This window comes from Mytilus trossulus, unplaced genomic scaffold (assembly GCF_036588685.1).
Source record: "Mytilus trossulus isolate FHL-02 unplaced genomic scaffold, PNRI_Mtr1.1.1.hap1 h1tg000373l__unscaffolded, whole genome shotgun sequence".
NCBI lineage: Eukaryota > Metazoa > Mollusca > Bivalvia > Mytilida > Mytilidae > Mytilus > Mytilus trossulus.
The window spans coordinates 2,456,428-2,481,683 of NW_026963340.1; the positions used below are offsets into that span (position 1 = coordinate 2,456,428).

At 31.8% G+C, this 25,256-nt stretch overlaps 1 protein-coding gene and 1 long non-coding RNA gene across 2 annotated transcripts; both read left to right on the forward strand.

Moving 5' to 3' along the window:
- The first annotated feature begins 3,618 nt into the window (after window positions 1–3,618).
- On the forward strand, window positions 3,619–4,684 carry LOC134701972 (cellulase/esterase CelE-like). The gene has a single exon (XM_063563091.1). The coding sequence runs from the start codon at window positions 3,619–3,621 to the stop codon at window positions 4,660–4,662; it is 1,044 nt and encodes a 347-aa protein (XP_063419161.1). The 3' UTR covers window positions 4,663–4,684.
- A 9,040-nt stretch (window positions 4,685–13,724) lies between these two features.
- Window positions 13,725–18,067, forward strand: LOC134701975 (uncharacterized). Its single transcript, XR_010104281.1, has 3 exons — window positions 13,725–13,820; window positions 17,182–17,262; window positions 17,756–18,067. It is a non-coding gene; the product is annotated as an uncharacterized LOC134701975 (long non-coding RNA).
- Window positions 18,068–25,256: the final 7,189 nt, after the last annotated feature.

The window sequence follows — 25,256 nt, forward strand, 5'->3', positions numbered from 1 at the left end:
TTAACTGCTAGTAGTCTGTTGTTATTTGTGTATTATTGTCATTTTGTTTATTTTCTTTGGTTTAATCTTCTGACATCAGACTCGGACTTTTCTTGAACTGAATTTTAATGTGCGTATTGTTATGTGTTTACTTTTCTACATTGGCTAGAGGTATAGGGGAAGGGTTGAGATCTCACAAACATGTTTAATCCCGCCGCATTTTTTGCGCCGGTCCCAAGTCAGGAGCCTCTGGCCATTGTTAATCTTGTATTATTTTAATTTTAGTTTCTTGTGTACAATTTGGAAATTAGTATGGCAAAAAATAAAAGTTGAATTGTACCAATCTGAATAAATTTGACTTATTTTCTTTTTTCGCTTGTCAAATTTATCATGCTGTCAATTTAGTATTTTACCTTTTATTTAGAACCAAAAGCATATTATTTCAATTTCTTTGTTTCAGATCATTGAAAAATACATATCTAAGAAAATTGAAAAGAAAAAAAGGTATGGAATGTACATGTTTTTTGGTAAAATTATTTCATGTACCTCTCATCTACTTTTAACATTTTGGCTAATGAGACTGACTTGATTGGTTATAAAATTTGAATGATTTATCACTCAAAACCGACTCATTCGTAATACTCTTTTATTCACAGAGTTAAGTTTAATTGTAAATGTTTTTTTTAAATTCACTGATATTTTCCACTTGAATCACATGTTTTGGGAATAATTCGAGAACGAGATTTCAACGAGACTGAAACTTCTAAAAGATACATTTTTTAGTATAACTTTTTAGAACCATAAACTCTTAATTTAAGATGGTACCTTTCACTACAGGGAGATAACTCTGTAAAGTTAGCTAAACATTTTAATTACGTTGTGTTGTAAAGGGAATATCAATCTTCTCAGTGATCAAAATTGGTGTTTGTCAAACTGCTATATGACCAGTGTAATTTTTCTGATATAATAGTTGGATCAAAATGTTTGAAATTTTTATATTTTTGTTTAAGTATCAAAGTAAATACTTTGTTAAAATTTTATGAAAATTCAGCGTGTTGGGTACCAGCTGAAATGTTATTAGTCATAATGGAAATAACGCCTTTTTTCGCCAACGATCAAATTTTCGCAATAAACGCAACCAATTATACTGCACCAGTTGCAAATTTTGACTGATGTCTTTTTAACCTGGAATTGCATAATATAAAATGTGCATTTCTGATATATGTGTCATTCTATACCTTATTGCTTCATGTCTAATTTAACATCCACATACACAAAATCATACGGAACAGCGCATATAATTACATATTAACTAATAGATTGCAATAAAGGATTTATAAGCTTTTTTAAAAAGTTTAGTAATAAAAAAGTGCAAACGTGTACACTGATTCTGCAGGACATTTAAAGTTGTAGGCTTAAAACAACGGTGAGTAAATTCTTTTTACTCTCGACTAAGTACAATTCATTTTAGGAAAGTATGTGTGAGGAGTCCCACGTTTCTGTATTCCTTTTTTCTCGCTCATTATTCTGTATCTTTATAAAAGGAACTTTTTCTGTATTTAAATGACAAATTTAGATCAGGACTTTGTCATTTACAATAATCAGTATATTTTACCTTATTCTGTAATTTTTGCATTCATTCTTTATATTTAAGGACTCAATTATTCTCTATTCTTTCTTTGCCTATTATTTTTTATTCTGTAAATTTTTTTTTAACTGGAAATGCATTAATGGGGTATTTTGATGTCTTTCGTAATGGGTTAGTTAAATGTATTTTTTAAATTACTTATTTCTTGTTTCATACTAACCCATTTGATTCATCATTTCAATTCCGTAAGATAATCAGAACGTATCCTGTATTGTGCTTATTTCAAGAGTTTTACACATTTTACTATGTTGAACACATTAATAATAATTTGTTGACCTGGTTCATTAGTATATAAAAGGAGATGTGGTATGAGTGCCAATGAAACAACTCACCATCCAAGTCACAATTTGCAAAAAATAACTATTATAGGTCAAAGTACGGTCTTCAAGGTCAGAAATAAGAATTAACATGATTTTATTCATAGATTACTGTATTTGTATTCGGAATTTTGAATTCTTTATGTTCTTAAGCCTCTTACTTTATTGGTTCGAGTGTAACTGATGAGTCTTTTGTAGACCGAACATACCCTTACGTTAAATACCTCTATCCTGGTTTCTATTGTAAGCTTATTCATGGCACAGTTTTGAATGAAGACGAATTTTTGTGATAATTACCGACTCGAATTCTTTTAAAATTCGTTTTTTAATTATTAAGGTAAAAATTGAGTTGATTTGTATTTTCTGTTACCAAAGAGGGACGAAAGATACCAGGGGGACAGTCAAACTCACCAATCAAAAATAAATCGACAATGCCATGGCTAAAAATGAAAAAGACAAAAAATAGTACACATGACATAACATAGAAAACTATAGAATAAGCATCACCAACCCCACCAAAAACTAGGGGTGATCTCAGGTGCTCCTGAAGGGTAAGCAGATTTTGCTCTACATGTGGCAAAATGCCCGCTTTTCTTGCAAAAACTTTTAACAGTGCAGGACGTCAAACTGTAAATAAAAAATACAATAAAAAACAAATTTAAGTTATCCATACTGGTGACTGTAATAAAAAATTTAACGATTTGAACGATTTGCACTAGACGAACAAGCACCATGTAAATCCTTGAAATAATTTTACTTGATTAAATATTGTGTATTCATGTAAAGATATATATGTAAAATAACCTTGTCGATATTCCTAGGCCATTTGTGTGAATATATAGCAGTTGTTACTTACAATAACGTTTTTGTTTAATTGCCTATGATATTTTACCCTTGATAGAGGTCACAAACATTATTTGTATGATGTAAAGAATAGAGGTGGATTTATGAAATTTTTACCTATTGTGACTGTTCGTATTGTTCATGCATCGTTGTCGGTGTAATGGAATTTGACGCGACTGTCATACAAGTAAAACTTTTAGCTAGCTTCAAAACCAGATTTAATCCACCATTTTCTACATAAGCAAATCTATGTACCTAGTCAAGAATATGACAGTTGTAATATATTCGTTTGATCTGTTTATGCTTTGATTAACGACTTTCCGTTTTGATTTATCTTTGAGTTCAGTATGTTTGTGATGTTACCTTTTTTTTGTATAACTAATCAATTATCAAGGGCAAATTTCAGGAATATGACAGTTGTTGCCCTTTCGTTTGATGTGTTTTATGATTTAATTAGGGACTTTCCGTTTTGAATCTTCCTCGGAGTATTTTTGTGATTTTACTTGTCAAGGACATCAAAATCATGTGCAAGCTAGAGTTATTTGTCATTCTATTATTTTTTGATGCATTTCTAAATTCTTAAAATACTAGTATATATATCACATGGGAGAGGACAAACATAGAGGATTAGCGCATGATGATAGTTAAGGTTCAGGAGAGGTTGAAAACTGACACAACTTTGCCTTTTGTCTTTGTACATACATAAACTATTTTTTAAAGATACTTTTTATTTGAGTAAATTATGCTATCCAACAATAATGTTTTTTTTTTATCTATAGTGTCCGATTTAAAGTCACACAGAGATAGAAGACAGACAAGCGCCCTAACAAGATGGTTTTGCTTTTGCTAGTGGTTCTGTGCTCCTTTAGCCTAGAAGGAGTAGTTGGTTCAAGCAGTCCAATTTCACCTCAGGATTACAAAAATGTGCTGAAACAAGGATTTGCAACCACATATTTTGAACAATTAAATTTTGATGAAGTCTACGATAAAAAGGACGTCGAAGATGTTGCTGAAAGAGGATTCACAAACTTGAGATTACGATGCAGACAAGATCTTGACGCTTTAAATATGACAGACTTTTTAGCTAATTTAGAGACAGTTGTAGATGATTGCCTTAGTCTTAATGTCACACCTTACATTTCTTGGATGAACCAAGCAGCAGCACTTGATGCCACTGAGGAATATCGACAAGGTTACTTTGATTGGTGGAAAGCTGTTGCAATGCAATTGAAAGATAAAGATTACAGAGTATCTTTTAACTTAATTGATGAAATTGACACAGATAACAGCCTACGTAAAAACGCATCCAGCTATAATGATTGGACTCGTTCTGTCATTGAAATCATCCGTGAAACAGGTGGAAACAACGATAAACGTATTCTTATTCTTGCATCTCCTGAGAAATCTGTAGAAGGCTTACAAAAAATAGACCCAAAAATTTACCAGAATGATACCTATTTGATGATAGAAGCCCACACATATGCAGCAGGACCGCAAAACGTATTTGCGAATGGTTCGTGTACGAGTTCCCCTTTAAGCTGTTGGACAGGTGATGGTGACACTATGGGTAAAAGTCTTCTAGACCAAAACATTGCAATTGCAACAAATTTTACAAGTGAAAATGGTATTGAGATCGTCTGGGGATCATGGATGCCATTTGACAGTACATCAGGAACATTAAACCAAACAGAAGTAATTGATTTTAGTACCTATTTTGTTCAAAGTCTTAAAGATGCGTCAATTCCTTGGTCTTTGAATGACCTGGATAAATTTTATGATACCATGGCAAGCCAGTGGAAATCAGAGCTATCAACAATTAAAGAGCAGGAGTTTAATACGACACTCGTATTGGACGCAATTGTTGAAAATATGTGATTTGATTAATTTCAACAGGCAAAACTTTGCAAATTAATAAAATGCAAGATGTTGTACGCCTGTGAAGAAATATTGATTAAATATAACGGTATACTATTGAACTGTTTTGTTAACTATGTTGTGTCATTGCCGTTTATACGAAATCTACGTTTACTCTTATTAATGTGATTGAGTAACCAAAAAGGTTCCAAAATAAAACACAGGTAATATAAAAAAGGTTCCAGACCAGTACAGAATAGTCCATTTTCATATTACCGACTTTTGACTCCGGAATTAACCTTTTTCCAACAGGTTATCTTATCTGTGGTAGGACATCCTGGTACTTAGTGAAGCAAGAGCAATGTTATAAGCAAATTGAAGATTTTTAACAGTACAATTTTTCGGGGAAATTAATTGTTTAAATGCTTTCTTTACAAGACTAAATCATCGGAAAATAGTACATTTCCCCAAAAATTAAACCGATAATATATTTGTTTAATTTTATTTGGTTATTTGTCAAATTTCAGTAATATGGGAATGATATTTTGATACATAACATTTGAAAATACAAACGAAAATGAAATTTATCAAGAGGGCAAAACGAACTTTTAACTTTTAACAAAACTTTGAATTTTTGAAAAACTAAGGCTTTTCTGCTTCAGGAATTGATTACCTTAGCTGTTTTTGGCAACACTTTTAGGAATTTTGGTTTTCAATTCTCTTCAACTTCGTTCTTCATTTGGCCCTTTAAACATTTTTTGATTCGAGCGTCACTGATGAGTCTTTTTGAGACGAAACGCGCGTCTGGCGTAATTCTAAAATTGTAATCCTGATATCTATGATGAGTTTATTTGATACATAACATTTAAAAATACAAACGAAAATGAAAGTTATCACGTGGTCAATACGAACTTTTATCAAACATCATGAGCTTACAGAAGTTGAGGAAGGTTATTTAACTGATGCACTGTTTTATTGGGTTAAGTTTCTCTTGCCGTTTTCTTTACATATTCAGCTTTTTTTGGCATACACCAAATATGTGTGACATATGGCCGTGACGTGATATATCATTTAGGTTGATTCTCTGCAGTGGTATTTATAATAAAATTAACGGTATCAATTTTCTTGCACCAGATGCGCATTTCGACAATACATGTCTCTTCAGTGATGCTCGAGGCCAAACTATTTGAAATCCAAAGCTTATATAAAAGATGAAGAGCTATAATTCAAAAGGTCCAAAAAGTATAGCCAAATCCGTGAAATGAAATTGTGCATCAGATCATATGTCATTTGTGACGCAGACATTCAGTACCTATCTGAGGTCCATATGAGACTATATAATGTTAAAGTTTTGTGGTTGTGTCTGTCGTTGGTTGCTCTGTTTTATCTTTTTTCGTTCATTTTTTTTTGTACGATTGAAAGAATCCGTTGTTTATTTCATACCTGGACCACAACGTTCGCCATTTATCTTTATTTCTATAGATATGATTGTTCAAGTATAAAATAATATTTCAATAGTTTGAAATGAAGTCACTGTTTCGGTGATTTCCCTGTTATAGACTTGGCACAGTCCAAGTTTTGCTACCCGAAATAACAATAAACCCAATACTGTGAAAGTACTTTAATTCGTGGGTTTCAATTTTCGTGGTTTGAGCATTATTTACATGTTCTTGGGTTTTTAAATTCGTGGATTTTAGTTTTCTAAAACAATAAAATAAAAATAAAGCCTTTAAAACGAAGGTTACACATAGTCTGGATTGAAGGAAATTGCAAAGTAAACATTGACCTGTGTGAATCGTAGTGACAACACTAATTAACCCAATATAAAATGATCAACAGATTAAGGACCATCAAAGGTGTTAATTAGGCCATAAACATGTCACCTGAAGAAATCAGTATCACAAACAAATGCTATAAATGTATCTTGAATTGTCCAAAAAATCTTGAGGATATAAAATGAACACTTTATCATACAAGCATATCAATACCGGAAATCTAACTTCTTCGAAAAAAAATATTTTTATGAGAATTAAAAGATCAAAACTTGTACAGTTTAGATTATTAACAGTCGTAGTTCTTTGACTGCAATTAAGTATTCTCAGATTCGAGGTTATTCAAAATATTCTCTAGATCATATCAGTAGTCAAACCTTCATGGGGATCTTTCCATGATTTGATTTGGACAATGGTTGTTTTTTTTCGTTGGACAACAAATTCGTTGATAAAGTCATACACGAAAACCACGCAAATTGATACCCCACGAATCAAAGTACTTTCACAGTATATTAAACAATAAAAAAAACCAAAGAAAGAACACCCAAACCAAGCAAAAAAAACAAGACTTTTATATATAGAAGCGAGAGCTATAACAAACATATATTCTGTTAATCGAACTTTAAAAAGAAATATTGGTTAACCTTCACCAGACAGTTATGTCTTAATTTAATCAGGAAAGAGAAAACGGTATGCTTGTACTTACAAAATTTGTTGACGGACAAGTCGTTCTAAAGGAGACATGCTGTCCACCAGTGGTGTGAAAGCAGATCAAGATTACAAAACAAAGTTCATATGTTAATGTAACCAAAAATTGGTAAGCTCAATTTATCAAATGTCGATTAAATGAACCAAAAGTAACGTCACAAGCAAGTTAAAAGAGTACTTATACCGGGATGCAAACCTTAATCATCTTTTTGTCTTCATCAAATGTCTAGAGGATTAATATCAAAACACTATCATACCAGAACAATAAAAACAGGTATAGAGTTAGTTAAACCTCAGTTATTTGCAATACACAATGGCATTCACATAATGGTAGTAATTCAACATAACATGATACTTCCGGAGCACCTTATATCACAACAAGTTTTTAGTTTGATTTCGTCTAGCACATGTTTTAGTTTTCTATATTGTTTCTTGTGTATTATTTTTTGTCTGTTTGTATTTTTCATTTTTAGCCATGGCGTTTGTCAGTTTATTTTCGAGTTTGACTGTTCCTCTGTAAGCTACTTCACAAAACGACAAAACGATACAGATAAAGTAAACAGACATCCATTTTAGTAATAAGTAATTCAATAAAATTCATAGACATCGCGATAAGAGACGACTTTCATCGATCAGACGTCGTTTTGTGATTCATAAAGTCACAGTGACCGTCTATAAGTGCCTTAATATATTGGACACTGATAAGATAATGTGACGCAGAGTGACATCGATTCTGGGTACGGCCGTCGATCTGAGTATAACAGATATATTCCATATGGTCAAACAGATAACTGATAAAAAGACAAACATGGTCCCCAAACACATAACTGTTTATTTTATATAACTTGGCCACGGACTTATAAGTATATGAAACACCTAACGCGTGTCTGGCGTATAAATTATAATTCTGGTACCTTTGATAACTACTAACATTGTCTAAAACCTTTCAACTTGAAATTGTACATACAAATTTTTATTATTTTTTTGCTTATTGTACCTCAACTGTTTTGAATTGATTAAAACAATAATAGACAGCTGCACAACCTTCAATAATGACCGCAACCCATACAATATTGTTGGTTAAAAGGTCTCTTCATGACAAAAAATTTGAACAATTCAAACAAAAGAAAAATTAACATTTGCCTAAATTTTGACAAATCAATAACCAAAAAAAAGATACGACAGAAAAAAAACCATGGAATTACAGGCTCCTAACTTTCTACAAGCACATACTTAAAGTAGTCGGGTTAAATATGTTTGTGAGGTCTCAATCCTAATCATAATCGGGGATAAGTATATGATAGTGCACGTTATGAACAATTCTACTTATTAGTTTGAAATGACTCGACCCATCTGATCGACACTGATTGTGTTAGTACTATCTATAGTTTGTCATAGAACAGACTAGACAAAACACAGACAGGAATATATTTTAGGTTCAAACTCGATTTATGAAAATTGTCAATAAGCGAATATATCATAATGTTTGATATTGCTAAAATATAACAGTGCCTGTAAACTGTATATTAAAAATATTTGGAAGCACTTGATATTCAAATAAAGGCAACAGTAGTATACCGCTGTTCAAAACTCATAAATCCATGGACAAAAAACAAAATCGGGGTAACAAACTAAAACCGAGGGAAACGCATTAAATATAAGAGGAGAACAACGACATAACACCGAAACGTAACACACACAGAAACGGACCAAGCATCAGACAAAACACCAAATCATAAATATCAATATCAAATAATAAATAGTTTTCTTAAACTGGGTCATAGCAGTTGCTCTAGCACAATCACATGGTACCGATCGCCCAGTAGACACTACTGCAGTATGATGGAGGAGTCCTTTTATCAATGATAAATGTTATTATTTTCATTTGTTTCAATTGTTAAAACCTTTTAGTCATGTGGATTTGTATCTACTTATACTATGGGTGCAACCCAAGGTAAACTTTACTTTTCGTGTATAGGATTTTTTTATGTTCTCATACGTAATCATGTGGGATGTTTAGCTTTTGATCCCGATCAACTGATAAATGTAAATCCTTGATCAAGAGTTAAGCGACAGGAAACTATGTTTCACTGCTCTGCTAATGCATAATATGAAAAACACTTTTCATTTTTTTTTCGAAATGAATTAGACATTTAATTTTCTATTCTGTGTTCTGTAGACTGTTTTTAATAGTTCTTTGTAGTTATTTTTTGTTTTGTGTGACATCTTTGCAGTTTAATCAATAGAACGCCAATATAACCAAATCGACCTGTTTCGTTTCACAAACTTTGATTAAACAACACGTTTTGGGTGAAAGATGGAAATCTATATTTCATTTACAAAACAGTGATTTTTTTAAATTTACAATAGAAAGATGAGAACAATAGTAGTGATCTTAGATACCAAACAGTAGTTATCAATTTGCTAAAGATCAGTTGCCACATACTGACCATCAAATCTATGTTTTTCTAAATAAAAAATACTTACCAACTGCATTTTCGATTATTTTACTATTAACGTTACATCCGATTTAGCATAAAATTGCACATCATTTTTTTCAAAACAGCCTGTACCATGTCAATCATTTGCAACTTCAATTCGTTCCTTTGGATGATAGAGTCTACGTTTGAGTTTGTCTGTTTCCAAAGAATTTTCTTTTCTATATTCGACTTGGGATTCGGTTTTAATCTGATAATTTTGTAGGATATCTATGAACACGTTATCTTGGTACTGTAGCATATTGTGTATGTCAAATAGCGCATGCGAACCTCGTTTACAGTGTTCATATACTAAATCAATTACACATATCATCTGTTTCAGAAGCAGTTTAGCAGTTTTGTTCATTCCAAAACGTTACAAATATTTTAACATTTAATATGTGAAACGGTGGATATACAAATCCATCATTATAACGCATTCAAACATGTACGATTTTTGTTCATTTTACAAGTGAATAATTTCACTTAATAGTTTGATACGCAAAATTAACACAATGTTCACAGGAATGAATTAGACACGGAACATAAGCTTTCTTAAATTTGTCGATTTTGACATTTTTGCCAAGGGGTTCTCAGTTTGAATGTGACCGATTTAAATTCCGCCTCTTTTATTTTTCCTCTCTCTTAACACTTTAACAGATTGCATGGTTATACTATAATAAAATGATTGTTGACGTAAAAGAAAAGATTTCTTAATAATAAAAATTATAAAATCAATCCAGGGCGAAAGATACAAATCGTATTAATATACATGGTTAAACTCCATACTATCCCGAGTATTGAAAACAGTTGTAAAGATCTGCTATATTTTGTTTTCATTACATTCTTTTGGTAACGTCAAATATGAACTGGCCTTTTATGAATCTAAAGGAATATGGGTAATTGCATTGTTCGTACCCGAAAATGAAAATAACGTCATGACATTGGGTGAATTTCCATGGTTTTTTGGCGTTTTCAAACAATCACGACGTTTCGGTATACACTTTTGAAAATCTTACCCAGAATGCATTAGAGTCTGAAACGGCGGATTACCACAAATTGGAAGCAATTTAACAATAATTCTTTGAATGAACAGAGTGTCCATGTTAGCTATGTGCTCTTGCATAAGATTGAAATTGTTTTAATTTTTTTTTTCGTATTCGTCATTGTCGTATGGGCCGCAACACATAATCTTATTTTTATTTCACAGTGATTTTCTTTCCATACGTTTGATGTGTATGAGCTTTGATTTTGCCATTTGACATGTTTGATATGTCTTTTCATTTTTTGATTTTTCTTGGACTTTGGTTTTATTTGGTATTACATTTTCAAGAGTCAACTGAGTTATTATCCTTAAAAGGTGTCGACAACGTCAGGAAAAACAAATAAAGGCAACAGTAGTATTCCGCTATTTGAAAATCATAAATCGATTGAGTGAAAACAAATCCGGGTTACAAACTGACACCGATGGAAATACATTAACTATAGAGGAAAACAACGAAACAATAGAAACACTTATTATAATAAGTGCTACAAAAACAAACCTCAATGCAACGCACACAGAAAACGAACTATAAGATAACAACTGTAATTTTCCTGCTTTAGTACTAGACATTTTCAAGTAAGATACATGTCTTTGTTTTATAAAGTATATGTAGACTTTTATGTAGCACGGTAGTATTTGCATTCCAGATATTTGGTAGCTCTTTTGTGTACCCTACTTGTAAAGTCAATGCATCTGATTAATGTGATTGGACAAAATATGCAGTATCAACTGAACATACTTTCTTAAACTGAGGGACGAATCTTGTGTAGAAAAATATGAAATATTTTACATTCAGATGAAAAGGAGTTTTTGAGATTTTTCAAAAATTTTGTATTCAATACACGATAAAAGGGGGACGAAAGATACCAAAGGGACAGTCAAAACCTATTTTAGCAAAGAGATAGAATATTAGAGCTTTCTGTGTTTATTTAAAGACTAAATTAAGCATATAATTGCACAACAAATATACCCATGTGACGAGAGCGTAGAAAGTTTTGAAATTAAATTAATGAGTCTCCTTTCACATTTTGTGAACATTAAAGTATATATTTGCCATGATCAAGATTTAGTGATTAATTAAATAATAATGTATCACAGTATATAGACTGTTTAATTTCACCATAATAACAATTGTGTTATTGCATTCTTTAGTATAAGATGTTCACAACTCCCTTTCTAAAAGTGTTCTTTATTGCGAAGGTATGAAGTAATGTTTTGGGTAATATTTTTTTTTTACGAAAAAAGTTTACACCAAGCAGTGACATTGACGAGTTATTTGAAATAGTAATAGAATTAATGTTTAAATTTTCATCTAAAACAGAAAAATTCATGTTCAATTGACCGGATGGACCGACATAAACCATAAACTATAAATTTTAGCGACATAATTTAAATCTTCAGGCTGTGTGTTAAGTGGTTGTTAGTTTAATTGTTTCATAGAAAAAGGCTTTTGTCAATTCCATAGTTTTTTTTATAAATCAATTCAACGTAATCATAAAATCAGTAAAAACCGAATGTTGGCGGATGTGTTTTCATATTTTTAAAGTAGAAATAATGAATCTTCATTTAATCACATCTCATATTATCCATCATGATAACCATTTGGACACTTCTTAAACTCAAAGTTGCTTTACCTAAAAACTTTTTGACAGTTAAATCAGAACTAATATGTTTGAACATTTAGCTGAAGCAATACTGTTTGATACTTTGGTTATATTGTTAATTACCTGTTTATAATTTGAAGCATTTTTTCTCCGGAATAAATAATCTAAGATATATTTGACAAAACCTTATGGAGTTTTGCGTGCAAACATGCTCTTCAACTTTTTTTTTGGTTTTTTGCATTTGTACCCCTTTTGATTAGAACATCGAACGTCACTGATAAGACTTTTGTAAACTTGCATCTGGTGTACACAGTTTTCAGCCAATTGTACATGAGGTGAGTATTAAATAAATCCATCATAGATATCAGGACTAAATTTAGTATATACGCCAGACGCGCATTTCGTCTTCAAAAGACTCATCAGTGACTCTCGAATCCCAAAAAGTTAAATGTTTGAATATAATAGAATTTAATTAAATGAAAATTAAATTAATTTAGTGAATTAACATATACATGTATTGAGAATCGACAAATCGAGTCGTCCTTTACTCTTATTATGCTAATTTGAGCATGTGACAGCCGAGTAGTAAAAGTCCGTGCAATTTAACTGTCTCTTTTACCTTGAAAACCGAACGGAGAGGACGTAAAAAAATTAAGAGAAATATTCTACATACACTATCAAGATAAGTATTGTTTTAATAAGTTTATTTAAGAATTCATATTTTAAATCTAATTCGGATTTAAAGATTTTATTTATAATTTATTTTTTTGTAATAATTAAATTAACTTATTACTCCGTCGAATTAAATATGCGGTTGAGCCACGTAGTATTGAATTTTTAAATGAATAATTTTTATAAGTACATGCATTGCCTAAACATGTTTAATTTCACAGTTTATTTTATCATTGATGCAGCATGTTAAAGTATACCTGTTATAATTCGTAGAGACAGGTAGGTGCATGTTTACAGGTTAAATTAATCATAAATAAATTATATATTGTACATATCACAATTCGTGATATACATGTACCGGTAAAAAAAATAATTAAAAAGTAATTAGATAAGAGACAATCAAAGGAATTCATTTATTGATTTAAGCTCAAATGATTGAGTTGATAGATATGAATAAAAATTGATATTGAAGTCGATGCATTGAAACTATTACAAAAATAAATCAAATTAAAAGACAGAATACTAGCTATGTGATGTTAGTAAGTACTTCAATTTTTAACCTATTTCGTTTATACAAATGCCTAGAATTGGTCGACGAAGAAATGGGAATGGGCGCGCACGAGTGCCCGTTGTTGAAGCGCAACCACCAGAGAGACGACGCGGAAGGAGAAACCGTGCAGTTGCTACACCAAGAAATCAAGATGTGGGGGCAATTGTTGGTGAAGTACAAGTACTAGCACTGAAGTACAAGTACTAGCACCTCTTCCTCTACAAATCCAGGCTCCTTTGCCAATTGAAAGACAACCTGCCATGCAAGGTCCCGTAACACCAGCAATGAACGTGCAAGCGCCATTTGCGCAAGTTGAAATACCAGCTCCTGTGCCAATGCCTAATCAAAATGGTGAGATAAATAATGATCCTATGCTTATACCTAATCAGTCAGAATGTGATGTTTACGTATCTCAAAATTTGAAAGAAAAAATATGGAATAGAGAATTTATAGATTTGTCATTACTTTTTTATCAAAATTTTATTAGTCAAGTTGACAGACCTCAGAATGTTATAAGTTATGATAATGCAGCTGGTTCACTTGTAATTACATCAAACAAAAACAGCAAAGTTAAATCTATTCAAAACATTGAGTCACGGACTGATGCATTTATAAATTATATGAAAATATTAATTCAACGTTTTCCAAATTTAGCTAGTGAATTGACCACTTATATGTCAATCATTAGAGGTACACAAGTGTCTTTTGAGAAGATTTATTGTTATGACCAGCAATTTCGATTAAGAATGGCAAATAATTCTACAAGATCTTGGTCTTCCATTGATTGCATTTTATGGTACACCGTCATAGCTAATGGGGAACCGGAGGGTAATACAATTCAACAGACAAGTGTAGGTAATAGACCATGCTATGATTATAATTTCAAGGGAGCTTGTAATCGTCAAAACTGTTTTTATACCCATTTATGTATGAAATGCGGAATGGCCCACCCTTTCGCTGGCTGTCAACAGGTAAATAGCAACCAGGCATATGCTCGTTCTCAAAATGCAGCCCGAGGCACATATCAAAATACAACAAGAGTTGCTAGAAATTTTGCACCTAGAAGTCAAACACATTTTCAAAGAGGAGCAAATTCGAATCAAGGATTTAGACCTCGAGGAAGCAGATTCCCTGCCCTTCGAATGGCCGCACCACAAACATTTAACAATTAAATTTTATATTTTTCAGAATCTTTAATTAATCCGTTGGACATATGGTGTCTTGGCTTTACTCCGATCAATATCACAGAATTAAATAAACTTCTTTTCAATTACCCAAATCAACATGATGCAATGATATTATGCAAGGGATTTTCTGAAGGTTTTAGGTTAAATTATGTTGGACCCCGATGTAGGATTGAATCAAAAAATTTACATTCAGTCATCCAAAATCCTGGGGTTGCATGGGAAAAAGTCATGAGTGAAGTAAAAAATGGTCGCATAGCTGGTCCTTTTTTTACTAGACCTATATCTAATCTAAGGTGTTCGCCTATAGGTGTAATTTCTAAGAAAACGGGTGGATTTAGATTGATTATGCACTTATCTTTTCCGCCAAATTTGAGTGTAAACGACTTTATTGATGAAAAATTTACTACAGTAAAGTATTCGTCTTTTGACAATGCTATTGATATGATTAAGAGATTGGGTTCAAATGTTGAAATTGGAAAAAAGGACATTAAATCCGCCTTCAGATTGTTAAAAACATTTATCCAGGGGACTTTGATCTATTAGGGTTTAAACTCAATGAATATTATTTCATAGATAAATCATTGCCTATGGGGTACTCAGAATCAAATTACTATTCGAAAAATTTTCAACTTTCATTCAATGGGCTTTCATGAATGAGTCCAATTCAGATAATCTTGATCATTATTTGGATGATTTTTTATTTGCTGGTAAAAGTAATACTGAGGATTGTAAAAATCTTATGAATAGTTTTGATAGAGTATGTTGTCGTCTTGGAGTCCCAATTGCTCATGAAAAAACAGAAGACCCAACAACAAAACTTAGTTATCTAGGTTTGCTTATAGACACAGAAAAAATGCTAATACAGATTCCAGAGGACAAAGTATTGGAGTTAAAGTCAAAAATTAAATGGGTATTGGGTAGGAAAAAGATAACTTTAAGGGACCTACAATCTTTGTGTGGGTCATTAGCTTTTTGTGCAAAAGCTCTACCTGCAGTCAGAGCATTTAGCAGACGAAATTTATTTGGCAAGTAGTCATGCAAAGAAACCACATCATTATGTCAGAATCACAGAAGGCATGTATCAAGACTTATTGGTATGGGAATTGTTTTTAGACAAATTTAACGGTATTAGTTACATGCTCGACATTGATTGGACTTCAAATTCAGTTTTACAACTATTTACTGACAGCGCTGGTGGTTCAACAAAAGGGTGTGGCTGCTATTTCCAAGGTAAATGAGCTTTTCTTAAATGGCCTGTAGAATGGTCTGGTACTGAAGTTCTCAGGGATATATCATATTTAGAAATGATACCTATTGCATTATCTGTTTACTTATGGTGTAACCTTTTTTCAAAAAAAGAAAATTTTATTTAATTCGGATAATAATGCCGTGGTTGAAATTTTAAATAAGAAGACGTCAAAATCCTTACGAATTATGAACCTTGTTAGACACATAGTATATTGGTCATTATTAGGCAATTTTCACATTAAGGTACAGTTCATTCCTGGTTATACAAATATAATTGCAGATTGTATTTCTCGTAAAAAATTTCAGAAATTCAAAAGTCTGGCTCTAACAGCAGATACACATCCAGCTACAATTCCGGAGGAATTTTGGTACATTTTAGACCAGAAGTAGCAAAGTTATTGGACGCATCGAATTCTCAGAATACATGGAAAACGTATAACAATGCACTGACTTCATTTGTTTCATTTAGATTAAAAGAAGGTTTAGGAAATACATGGCCGCCCAGTATTTCGCATTTAGTCAATTATGTTGCATATTTATCAAAATTAGGATATGCCCCTGCAACGGTTAAGGTGTACTTGTCAGGTTTAAGCTATTATTTACGAATAAATGAGCTCACTGGTTTGACTTTATCGTTCATTATACAAAAAATGTTGAAAGGAATGGACAAACTATATGGCATAGTGGATAGTCGCAAACCTATAACTTTAGAAATATTAGCTCGATTAATAAACTCATTGCAATTTGTCTGTTCTTCAGAATATGAATGTACGTTATTTAGATCCATGTTTTCATTAGCATTTTTTGCATTATTGAGAATCGGTGAAATTACAATTAATAGAAATACGCAACTTGTCATTAACAAGGATGATGTCAAGGTTTTACATCATTCACAATCTGCATATATCACAATTCCCTTTTCGAAAACAGACCAAAATGGTTTATCTACAACATTAACAGTTGAACGATTTAATCAAGTAGATATTTGCCCAGTAAGTTTGTTATTAAATTTTATTTCAATCAGACACCAAAACAATGGACCACTTTTTTGTCATTTTAACAAAACCGGTGTAACACGATATCAATTTTCTAGTGTACTATGCAAGACCATGAAATTCCAAATGAGTACAACACGCATTCATTTCGAATAGGAGCAACTACACATTTTGCTATGAATGGTCATACTGATGAAGAAATTATGACTTTAGGTCGTTGGAAATCTGCATCCTTTAAACGTTACATAAGAATTGAGCTAACCAAATAACTTATAATTTCAGCTTGTCTTAGTAATGAAATATGGATTATTGGTTCTTCAATAATATGCAGTGCTCGTGATCACTCGGAGAACAGACCTTCAGGTAGTAATTTAGGTCTTTTGAAAAAATAATAATTCTGTCTCGCATGCTCCCAAATTGTTCTCTTATATGGTCAAGCATTCTTCCCAGGCGTTCATGGCGTTACTCAAGTGATGACCATGCCATGGAAGTTACAAGAAAGAGAATAAATAGGGGAGTGAGATCTTATATACTCAAACATGGAGGATACGTTATCAAATATCCAGATTTTGATGATCGTCATCCAGCGCTATATTCTGACGATGGAGTACATCTATCATTTATTGGAAATGATATTTTCTTGAATCAAATTCAGTCAGCACTAGAAACATTCATAAAGTATCCACATTGTGTTGTATTTCCTCACGATCACCTCTAATTTAAAATAAACACAGTTCATACTGATATTGGATGAAAATACATGTATTTTATGAAATTTGGTTGTTATATAAATGTTGAATTCGCAATGTCTTTTATTATTTTGATTGTTTAAATGTTGTTGAAAAGTTGATTGTAGAATTGGAGATAACTGAATTGTCATGGGTAAATTTTGTGGCGGATTATCATTCTGTACTAAAGTCCGAATGATAATTTTGGCGTAATTTACTTCATTTTATGCAGACTATGGATAGCCCAGCTGCTAATTCTGAAATATTGCTGAATGGACCGCCCTTCAGTACACCAGCTTTGGATCGCCCAGCTGTGATACAAAGATTAGTTCAATCGTCATCAACATTTTATTGATTGACAAATATTTTGGTTGTGTACTGTTGTTGTAACAGTTGTTGTTGTTTTATGAATGAATTTTGATTAAATGTTGCCATGACAATTCAATATCCAAATAAAATCAGTGTTTGTTATTTGTTGTACTGAAATACAAATCAAGGCATCAATGGCGTCTGTTCGTCAATTCTGATAATTGGTTAATTTACACCAAGTGATATTTTGGTCAAATGAGATATTCAATAAGTTAAAGATAAATCTTACGAGGTGATGGGTCATACAGGTGTTATACAGTACACTATAAAATATATTATACAATAAGCAGTACACAAAACGGTACAGCATCACCAAACAAAAAATAACAAATGTTAATTATTAAAAAATATTAAATATTAATTATTTTATTAAATAAATCCGTTATCACTAAGATGTCAAATGATTCTTATCTTGACAATGTGATAGTTGAGCTGAAATAACAATTGATCTCATTATTACTTATTAATACGCTAGTAAATATTTTCAATATTGATGTTTGGAGGAAGTTATATATCAAAATTATAAAGAAATAACTATGTAAATCATCTGAAAGTTTCACATTTTCTTGCATTCCTTTACCAGTGACTGCAGACTTACATTTCCTTCATTAGTTTATTTGAATCATAAGAAAATTTCGGTGAATTACTGCGAATAACTTGAATAGCAATATAAAGATATACTGTTCTAGGTGAAAAAATGTATATTTAAGGAATCTAATATTGTGTGTGTCTATGAAGAAATAATATGAAAAGTGTTCGAGTGTTTTTTTAAATTGTGCACCACATTTCATATGTTATTTCAAATGGACAGGATAAAAATACAGTAATTTCTTAAAATTTAATTAAAAATTTCATTTCAAGCCGAAGTAAAAATGAAGAACGTTAATGACGCCATGGTCACATGACTATAATATGTCTATGAGCTGATAAACCTAACACTGTCTGCTAATCGGAATACCCGTTACATCCAAATTAGATTATATTGTTTTGCACATCATATTATTTACATGCATATTTTTAAATGATTGAATTGATAAGCGGTTTATATGGGGTTTAAACCTCGGTAATTTACTTCCGCCTCAATTTATATGTAGCTAGTTGAAAAACAATATCACAATGTGTTTCCTTTGCTTTTATTACCTTTACAGTCAATATACATCTCAACATTATCTAATCCTGTTAATTTTCATTGTTTCAAGTAAACGCACAAGACTAGTATGAGTCATAAGTATAGCTTTCATAGGTCGGAGAATTATTATATTAGATGATTCTCAAATATCGAATTACTAGTATATGTGGCGCTGGATCGACTTAACCGTCGTAAACACATAGATCACCCACTGTTTTGATATTATTCGTGTTGGCCAGTCTTTAGTGTTCAATATTGTGTTTTTAATACTGTTGTTTGTCTTGTGGTTTTTATTATATTTTTTTGCCTAGGCGTTATTAGTTTGTTTTCGACTTTTAAGTTTGAATATCCTTTGGTATATTTCACACATCCTTCTCAGGGAAAACAATTTCAATTTTATAGTGAAATAAATATCCTTTCTTAGTACAATAAATCATATTATAGCTTCATGTTGAGTTTTTTATATATAATTAAACGTAATTAAGGAACCTAACTGTCATAAAACATATAAAAAACTAGAAAGTTCACAATGTAAAGTCCGTAATCAAATGACAAAATCAAAGGCTCAAACAGATCAAACGAATGGATAACAACTGTCATATTCCTGACTTGGTAAAAGCATTTTCTTATGAAGAAGACGTTGGATTGGACTTTGTTTTAAAGCTAGCTAAACATCTTCCATTATATTGACAACGATGTACATGATGTACTTAGTATACGAATTGAACACTACAAACAGACACAATAGGTTGAAATTTCACTTATAATTTGTTACTTATAACTTATAATATTACTGTCTCTTTTATATCTTTTGTCCCTCATTTATAGGTGTAAATAGTCTAACTCGGTAGGTCACATCCGTGAAAAGGGAACAAGATTGAAATTACTACATATAGAACAAATCTGATATCATCTGTGAAACAGATTTCCATAACAGTCAACAAACGCGTGATGGCGTCCGCTGTATATCTGCTATGAAACCTTCAATTATTTAACAAGAAATGTTTTACCAGCCCAGTAGTCAACACTTCGGTGTTGACATGAATATCAATAATGTGGTCATTTTAATAAATTTCATGTTACAAAACTTTTAATGTTCGAAACTTTGAATTCTGAATTTTCGAAAAACTAAGGATTTTCTTATCCCAGGTATAGATTACCTTAGCCGTATTTGGCACAACTTTTTGGAATTTTGGATCCTCAATGCTCTTCAACTTTGTACTTGTTTGGCTTTATGCATATTTTGATATGAGCGTCACTGATGAGTCTTATGTAGACGAAACGCGCTTCTGGCGTACTACATTATAATCCTGGTACCTTTGATAACTAATTACCAAAATAAGCCCGCAAACAAGATGGAGATAACAGATATAAGGTGTCTTGCCGGTAACAGTCATGGCTGATCGAGTAAGAAATACACAGTTATATGTCAAATAAGATTACAGATTAAGATATGCAAATAACAGACGACACGCATGAATTAACACTTTCTTTAAGAATATTTATTAGACTCTTATTATGTGTTGCACACGACGGGTGCCATATGTGGAGCAGGATCTGCTTACCCTTCCGGAGCACCTGAGATCACACCTAGTTTTTGGTGGGGTTCGTGTTGTTTATTCTTTGGTTTTCTATGTTGTGTCATGTGTACTATTGTTTGTCTGTTTGTCTTTTTCATTTTCAGCCATGGCGTTGTCAGTTTGTTTTAGATTTATGAGTTTGACTGTCCCTTTGGTATCTTTCGTCCCTCTTTTGCATCTGTTATGAGTAAGGTGCTCGCATGTAGTTGTTGTCATAAACTAGGTTATTTAACAAAAAAATATTTTGTATTTTAGATTTGTTTTGCATTCTTGTCGTCTAATAAAAAACATGTTTGGTAATATATAACTTGTACTTTTACAAATTGGACTTGTATGGGGACTTGTTTCTTGGCACTTATTCAACATCTTCTTTCATCTATTTAGACAATTATCTCATCAATTTGTTTGGAAAGTTGTAACATCTTGTTGATCAAACGAAATAACAATTAATTTTTGAAAACAGATATATATAAATATAGTTTTTGACGTTCTCCAACTTAGTAGGCATACGAAAAAAAAATCAGAAATGTCGACTGCACTGCATCTTTAAACAGTCTTACTGTTCAATATGCAGTAGAAAGTTGCTCCAAGCAATTAAAAAAACATATTTAGTTTAATCATTATTGGTAATTTTCTATCTTAAGAAGAAACCATTTCATTACGAATAACGGCTGATAAAATCATTCATTAAATTATTTATCTTTTACAATACCTGTCACTATGGTTTCTCGCTCTCCATAGAATAATGCTGACAGATGATATTTTTTCCCATAATCCAATTCTGCATCGTAATAAATTATTCTTTTTATTCATCATTAGCTCATTAGTTTGATTGTAATGTGAAAGCAAAATAATTTTATTATTTAAATATTGTCAAGAACCCGGTTAAGTCTGATTTGGTTGCTGACTCGTGTTTATCAATATAATAGAACTTAATTCAACTGTCATACAAGTGGGAAATCTAGGTAGCTATGACACTAGATTTCACAACCCCTATGTTTTCTCCAGACAATGCTTGTTCCAAGTTCGGAATACGACAGTTGTATTCCTGCCGGTTGATTAAGTTGATGGTTTGGTTATGCCATTTCTTATCGATTTTCCCAATTAAACTGATGCACCTATCAACATGCTAGAATGGCCAAAGTTTTATCTTGCCGAAATAACGATTATCGAACGCTCTAGTATCTATTATAATGTCAACTTTTTTATATTCCTCCTCACAGAGTTTTTTTATGAACAAATAAAAACAAATGGGGTATACCGGTGTTCAAAATCAATAAATCGATTGAGAGAACAAAAATTCGGGTTTCAAACTAAATATGAGAGAAACATATCAACTGTAAGAGGGAAAAAGGAACAACAGGAATACTTTAAAGTGCAGCAAACACAAACGCCAACATTCGTACAAATGACCTATTTAATTAACATACTCCTTACTTGAGAAATTAAACAGTGCTATAATACCTGTGACTATTTGGTAAAATATTGTATACCCTATATGCCATCAGGCACAAACGAAAATCTTATTTATCTTACAGCAAAATAATTATCTGTCCGAGTATTTCTTCACTGTTAATCTTATATATAGATGGAATTCTTTCTGTTCCATGAGAATTATAGACCCGAATAGACTGTCTACCAGCAGGATATCTCTTCTAGCTATAAAATCAGGTTTAATCCACAATTTTCAACATACGGAAATGTCTGTACCAAGTTAGGGATATGACAGTTGTCATGAATTGGTTTCATGTGTTTGAGCTTTTGATTTTGCAATTTGATTAAGGACTTTCCGTTTTGAATTTTTTCCATACCAATTGTTCACATTCCAAGAATGTATCAGAAGGATATCATTCAACTATAAAATCAATCAAATACAAATATTGCATTTCAAAAAGAACCGCAAGCATTTGTATATGCAGTGGACAAAACATTGGATATTAATTAATGCAATTTTTAAAAAAGAGCATCTACTAGTATTTGATGCGATTAAAATCAAAATTCGAGCTCTCACTAACTCAGGTCTGATTGTGGAGAATTTTTCGAATTTAATTGAAACATTGCACTTCTTATTGAATGTAAGGTCTTTAGATATTGTCAATGTGTAACGTTTTATTTTTCTTTTAATGATGAGAATAGACCAATCAATAAAGAACACAGTGATCGAAATAGTTGCATTTTCTACAACGATAGGCATGTTATTAAAAATAAAAACACCTTCTTTTTCATTGTTCAGGGTAAATCATATCTATGCTTAATTGAATGAAATCAACAATTAATTATATATCTCGATCATACGTGTGTATTCTTAATTTAAAAGGATTCATAAAATAACATTAACAAACCTACACGCCTTCTAATTAGTGATGCATTCCTTTCTCCAACTAGACATTTACAGAATTAAATAACCATTTCTGTGTTGTATGTTTCATAGTTGACCTTTTTATTATTAATCATCTGTTACAGTTGCATTAAGGATATTTCTTAGACTGTATATATCAAAGGTTATTTTTTGGGTTAAATGTCATATCTATTTAATATATAAAGAGCTGTCGTATAATATACAACCTTGTGTGTTGCTTATTAGGATACTAATAGCAGTTTCAAAGCGGTAAGTTACAAGTATATAGCTGACTATGCGGTATGGGCTTTGCTCATCGTTGAAGACCGTACGGTGACCTGTAGTTGTTAATTTCTGTGTCATCTTGATCTCTTGTGGAGAGTTGTCTCGTTGGCAATCATACCACATTTTATCAATTTATTTGGACCTGCCAGAATTTGACTGATTGGATATCTAAACAAAAGTTATGAAAACATATGCTCTAATTCACAGGACCTTTTTTATAATTACATTTTTAAAGTTTTAAATGAAATCAATGTATTTGACAATTTTTATATAAGATTATCTTTCTACATATTTGATATTAACAAAAACATAAATTTATATTTTGGTTATCCAAATAGTTTACTCTTTTCCAAATAGTTTACAAGACGGGTGCCACATGTGGAGCAGGATTTGCTTACCCTTCCGGAGCACCTGAGATCACCCCTAGTTTTTAGTGGGGTTCGTGTGGTTTATTCTTTAGTTTTAAATGTTGTGTCATGTGTACTATGGTTTGTCTGGTGTTTTTTTTTTTATATTTTTAGCCATGGAGTTGTCAGTTTGTTTGTGATTTATGAGTTTGACTGTCCCTTTGGTATCTTTCGTTCCTCTTTTCCTATTCATGAACATCTATGATTATTTCCTGTTTTGGTAGGCTTCAGATTGCTCTGTCTTCATTGGCTTATGTAGTGAAGACTTCTGGGTATCTCTCTTTATTTTCGAGACCTCGATATTGTCCTTTATTTTTAAATAATGGGCGCTGCTAGTATCTTATCCTTGGTATTTCTGTCACTCCCTTTTGATAGCAGTGTTGAGAGTTTAACGGACAAAACAGCTTATAAATCGACTGATTATTTTAACGTTCTTGCTTATTAAAATATGTTATTTGTATAAGTGAAATCACCTGCTTTAATCATCTTGTGAAATTTGGCGCTAATAAAATATAGAATAATCATACATTGTCTCGAAATATCAATGTTATTTGTACAAGGCGTAGAAACAGGTAGAAAGCGAGGTTGTGCCGAACATTTCCCCCTGTTTGAGCCGAATACAAATAACATTGATATTTCGAGACAATGTATGGTTATTCTTTATATACTGAAACTCTTATAACTTTTCTAAATGAAGTTTTTAGGGTAAAAACAATTATTTCTTAATTTTGAGTGAAAAACGTAAAATGTCCGTGAACCTGTTTGTTTAATTGACGTCATCAATAGATTCTACGGAAACATATTGTCCACGTCATAAACAAGGTGATATACGGTCCGTGACTGTATATCACATATGAATATACGGTCAATGTAATTTGACTGCTCAAATAGCACAGCTGCAGTATATATGTTTATATTATGATAATTCGTAAAATTTATTCAACTGAATCATAGTGTTATTCACAAATAAGTATAATTGTAGAAAATTTGTAATACGCCTCTCACAAATCTTCGTCGCATGTAAGTGACGCATATTTCAAAAGATGAGATACGTGAACTAATTTGCAATACCAAATTCATGTTTCCTTTATCGATATTGTTAACCTAACATGCTTCTTATTCAGATTATGTTCAAAACAAGGTATTAAATAAAACTGGAAATCAACATCAAGTTTAGAAAACCTCCATTTCTTCTTACCACTTAATTTCATGGTGTTAGTTCAATTATTTTTTAATTTGATGTAATTACCTTTTTTTCTGTTTAGTTGATTTTTTTCATATTCAACCTATTAATTATGTTTTACATGCATATTGTGCATTATAACTTACCGTAGGAAATAAATTGCAAAACTTGATAGTATGGCTAAACCTTTTCATGATTTGTAAACATGAAAACTTAGAAACTAAGCTTACTCCATGCATGCATGGACGAAGGTAACTAACGTTAACTTAGTCCATGCATGCATGGACTTACACAACAGACTTAGTCCATGCATGCATGCACTAAGGCAACTAACCCTA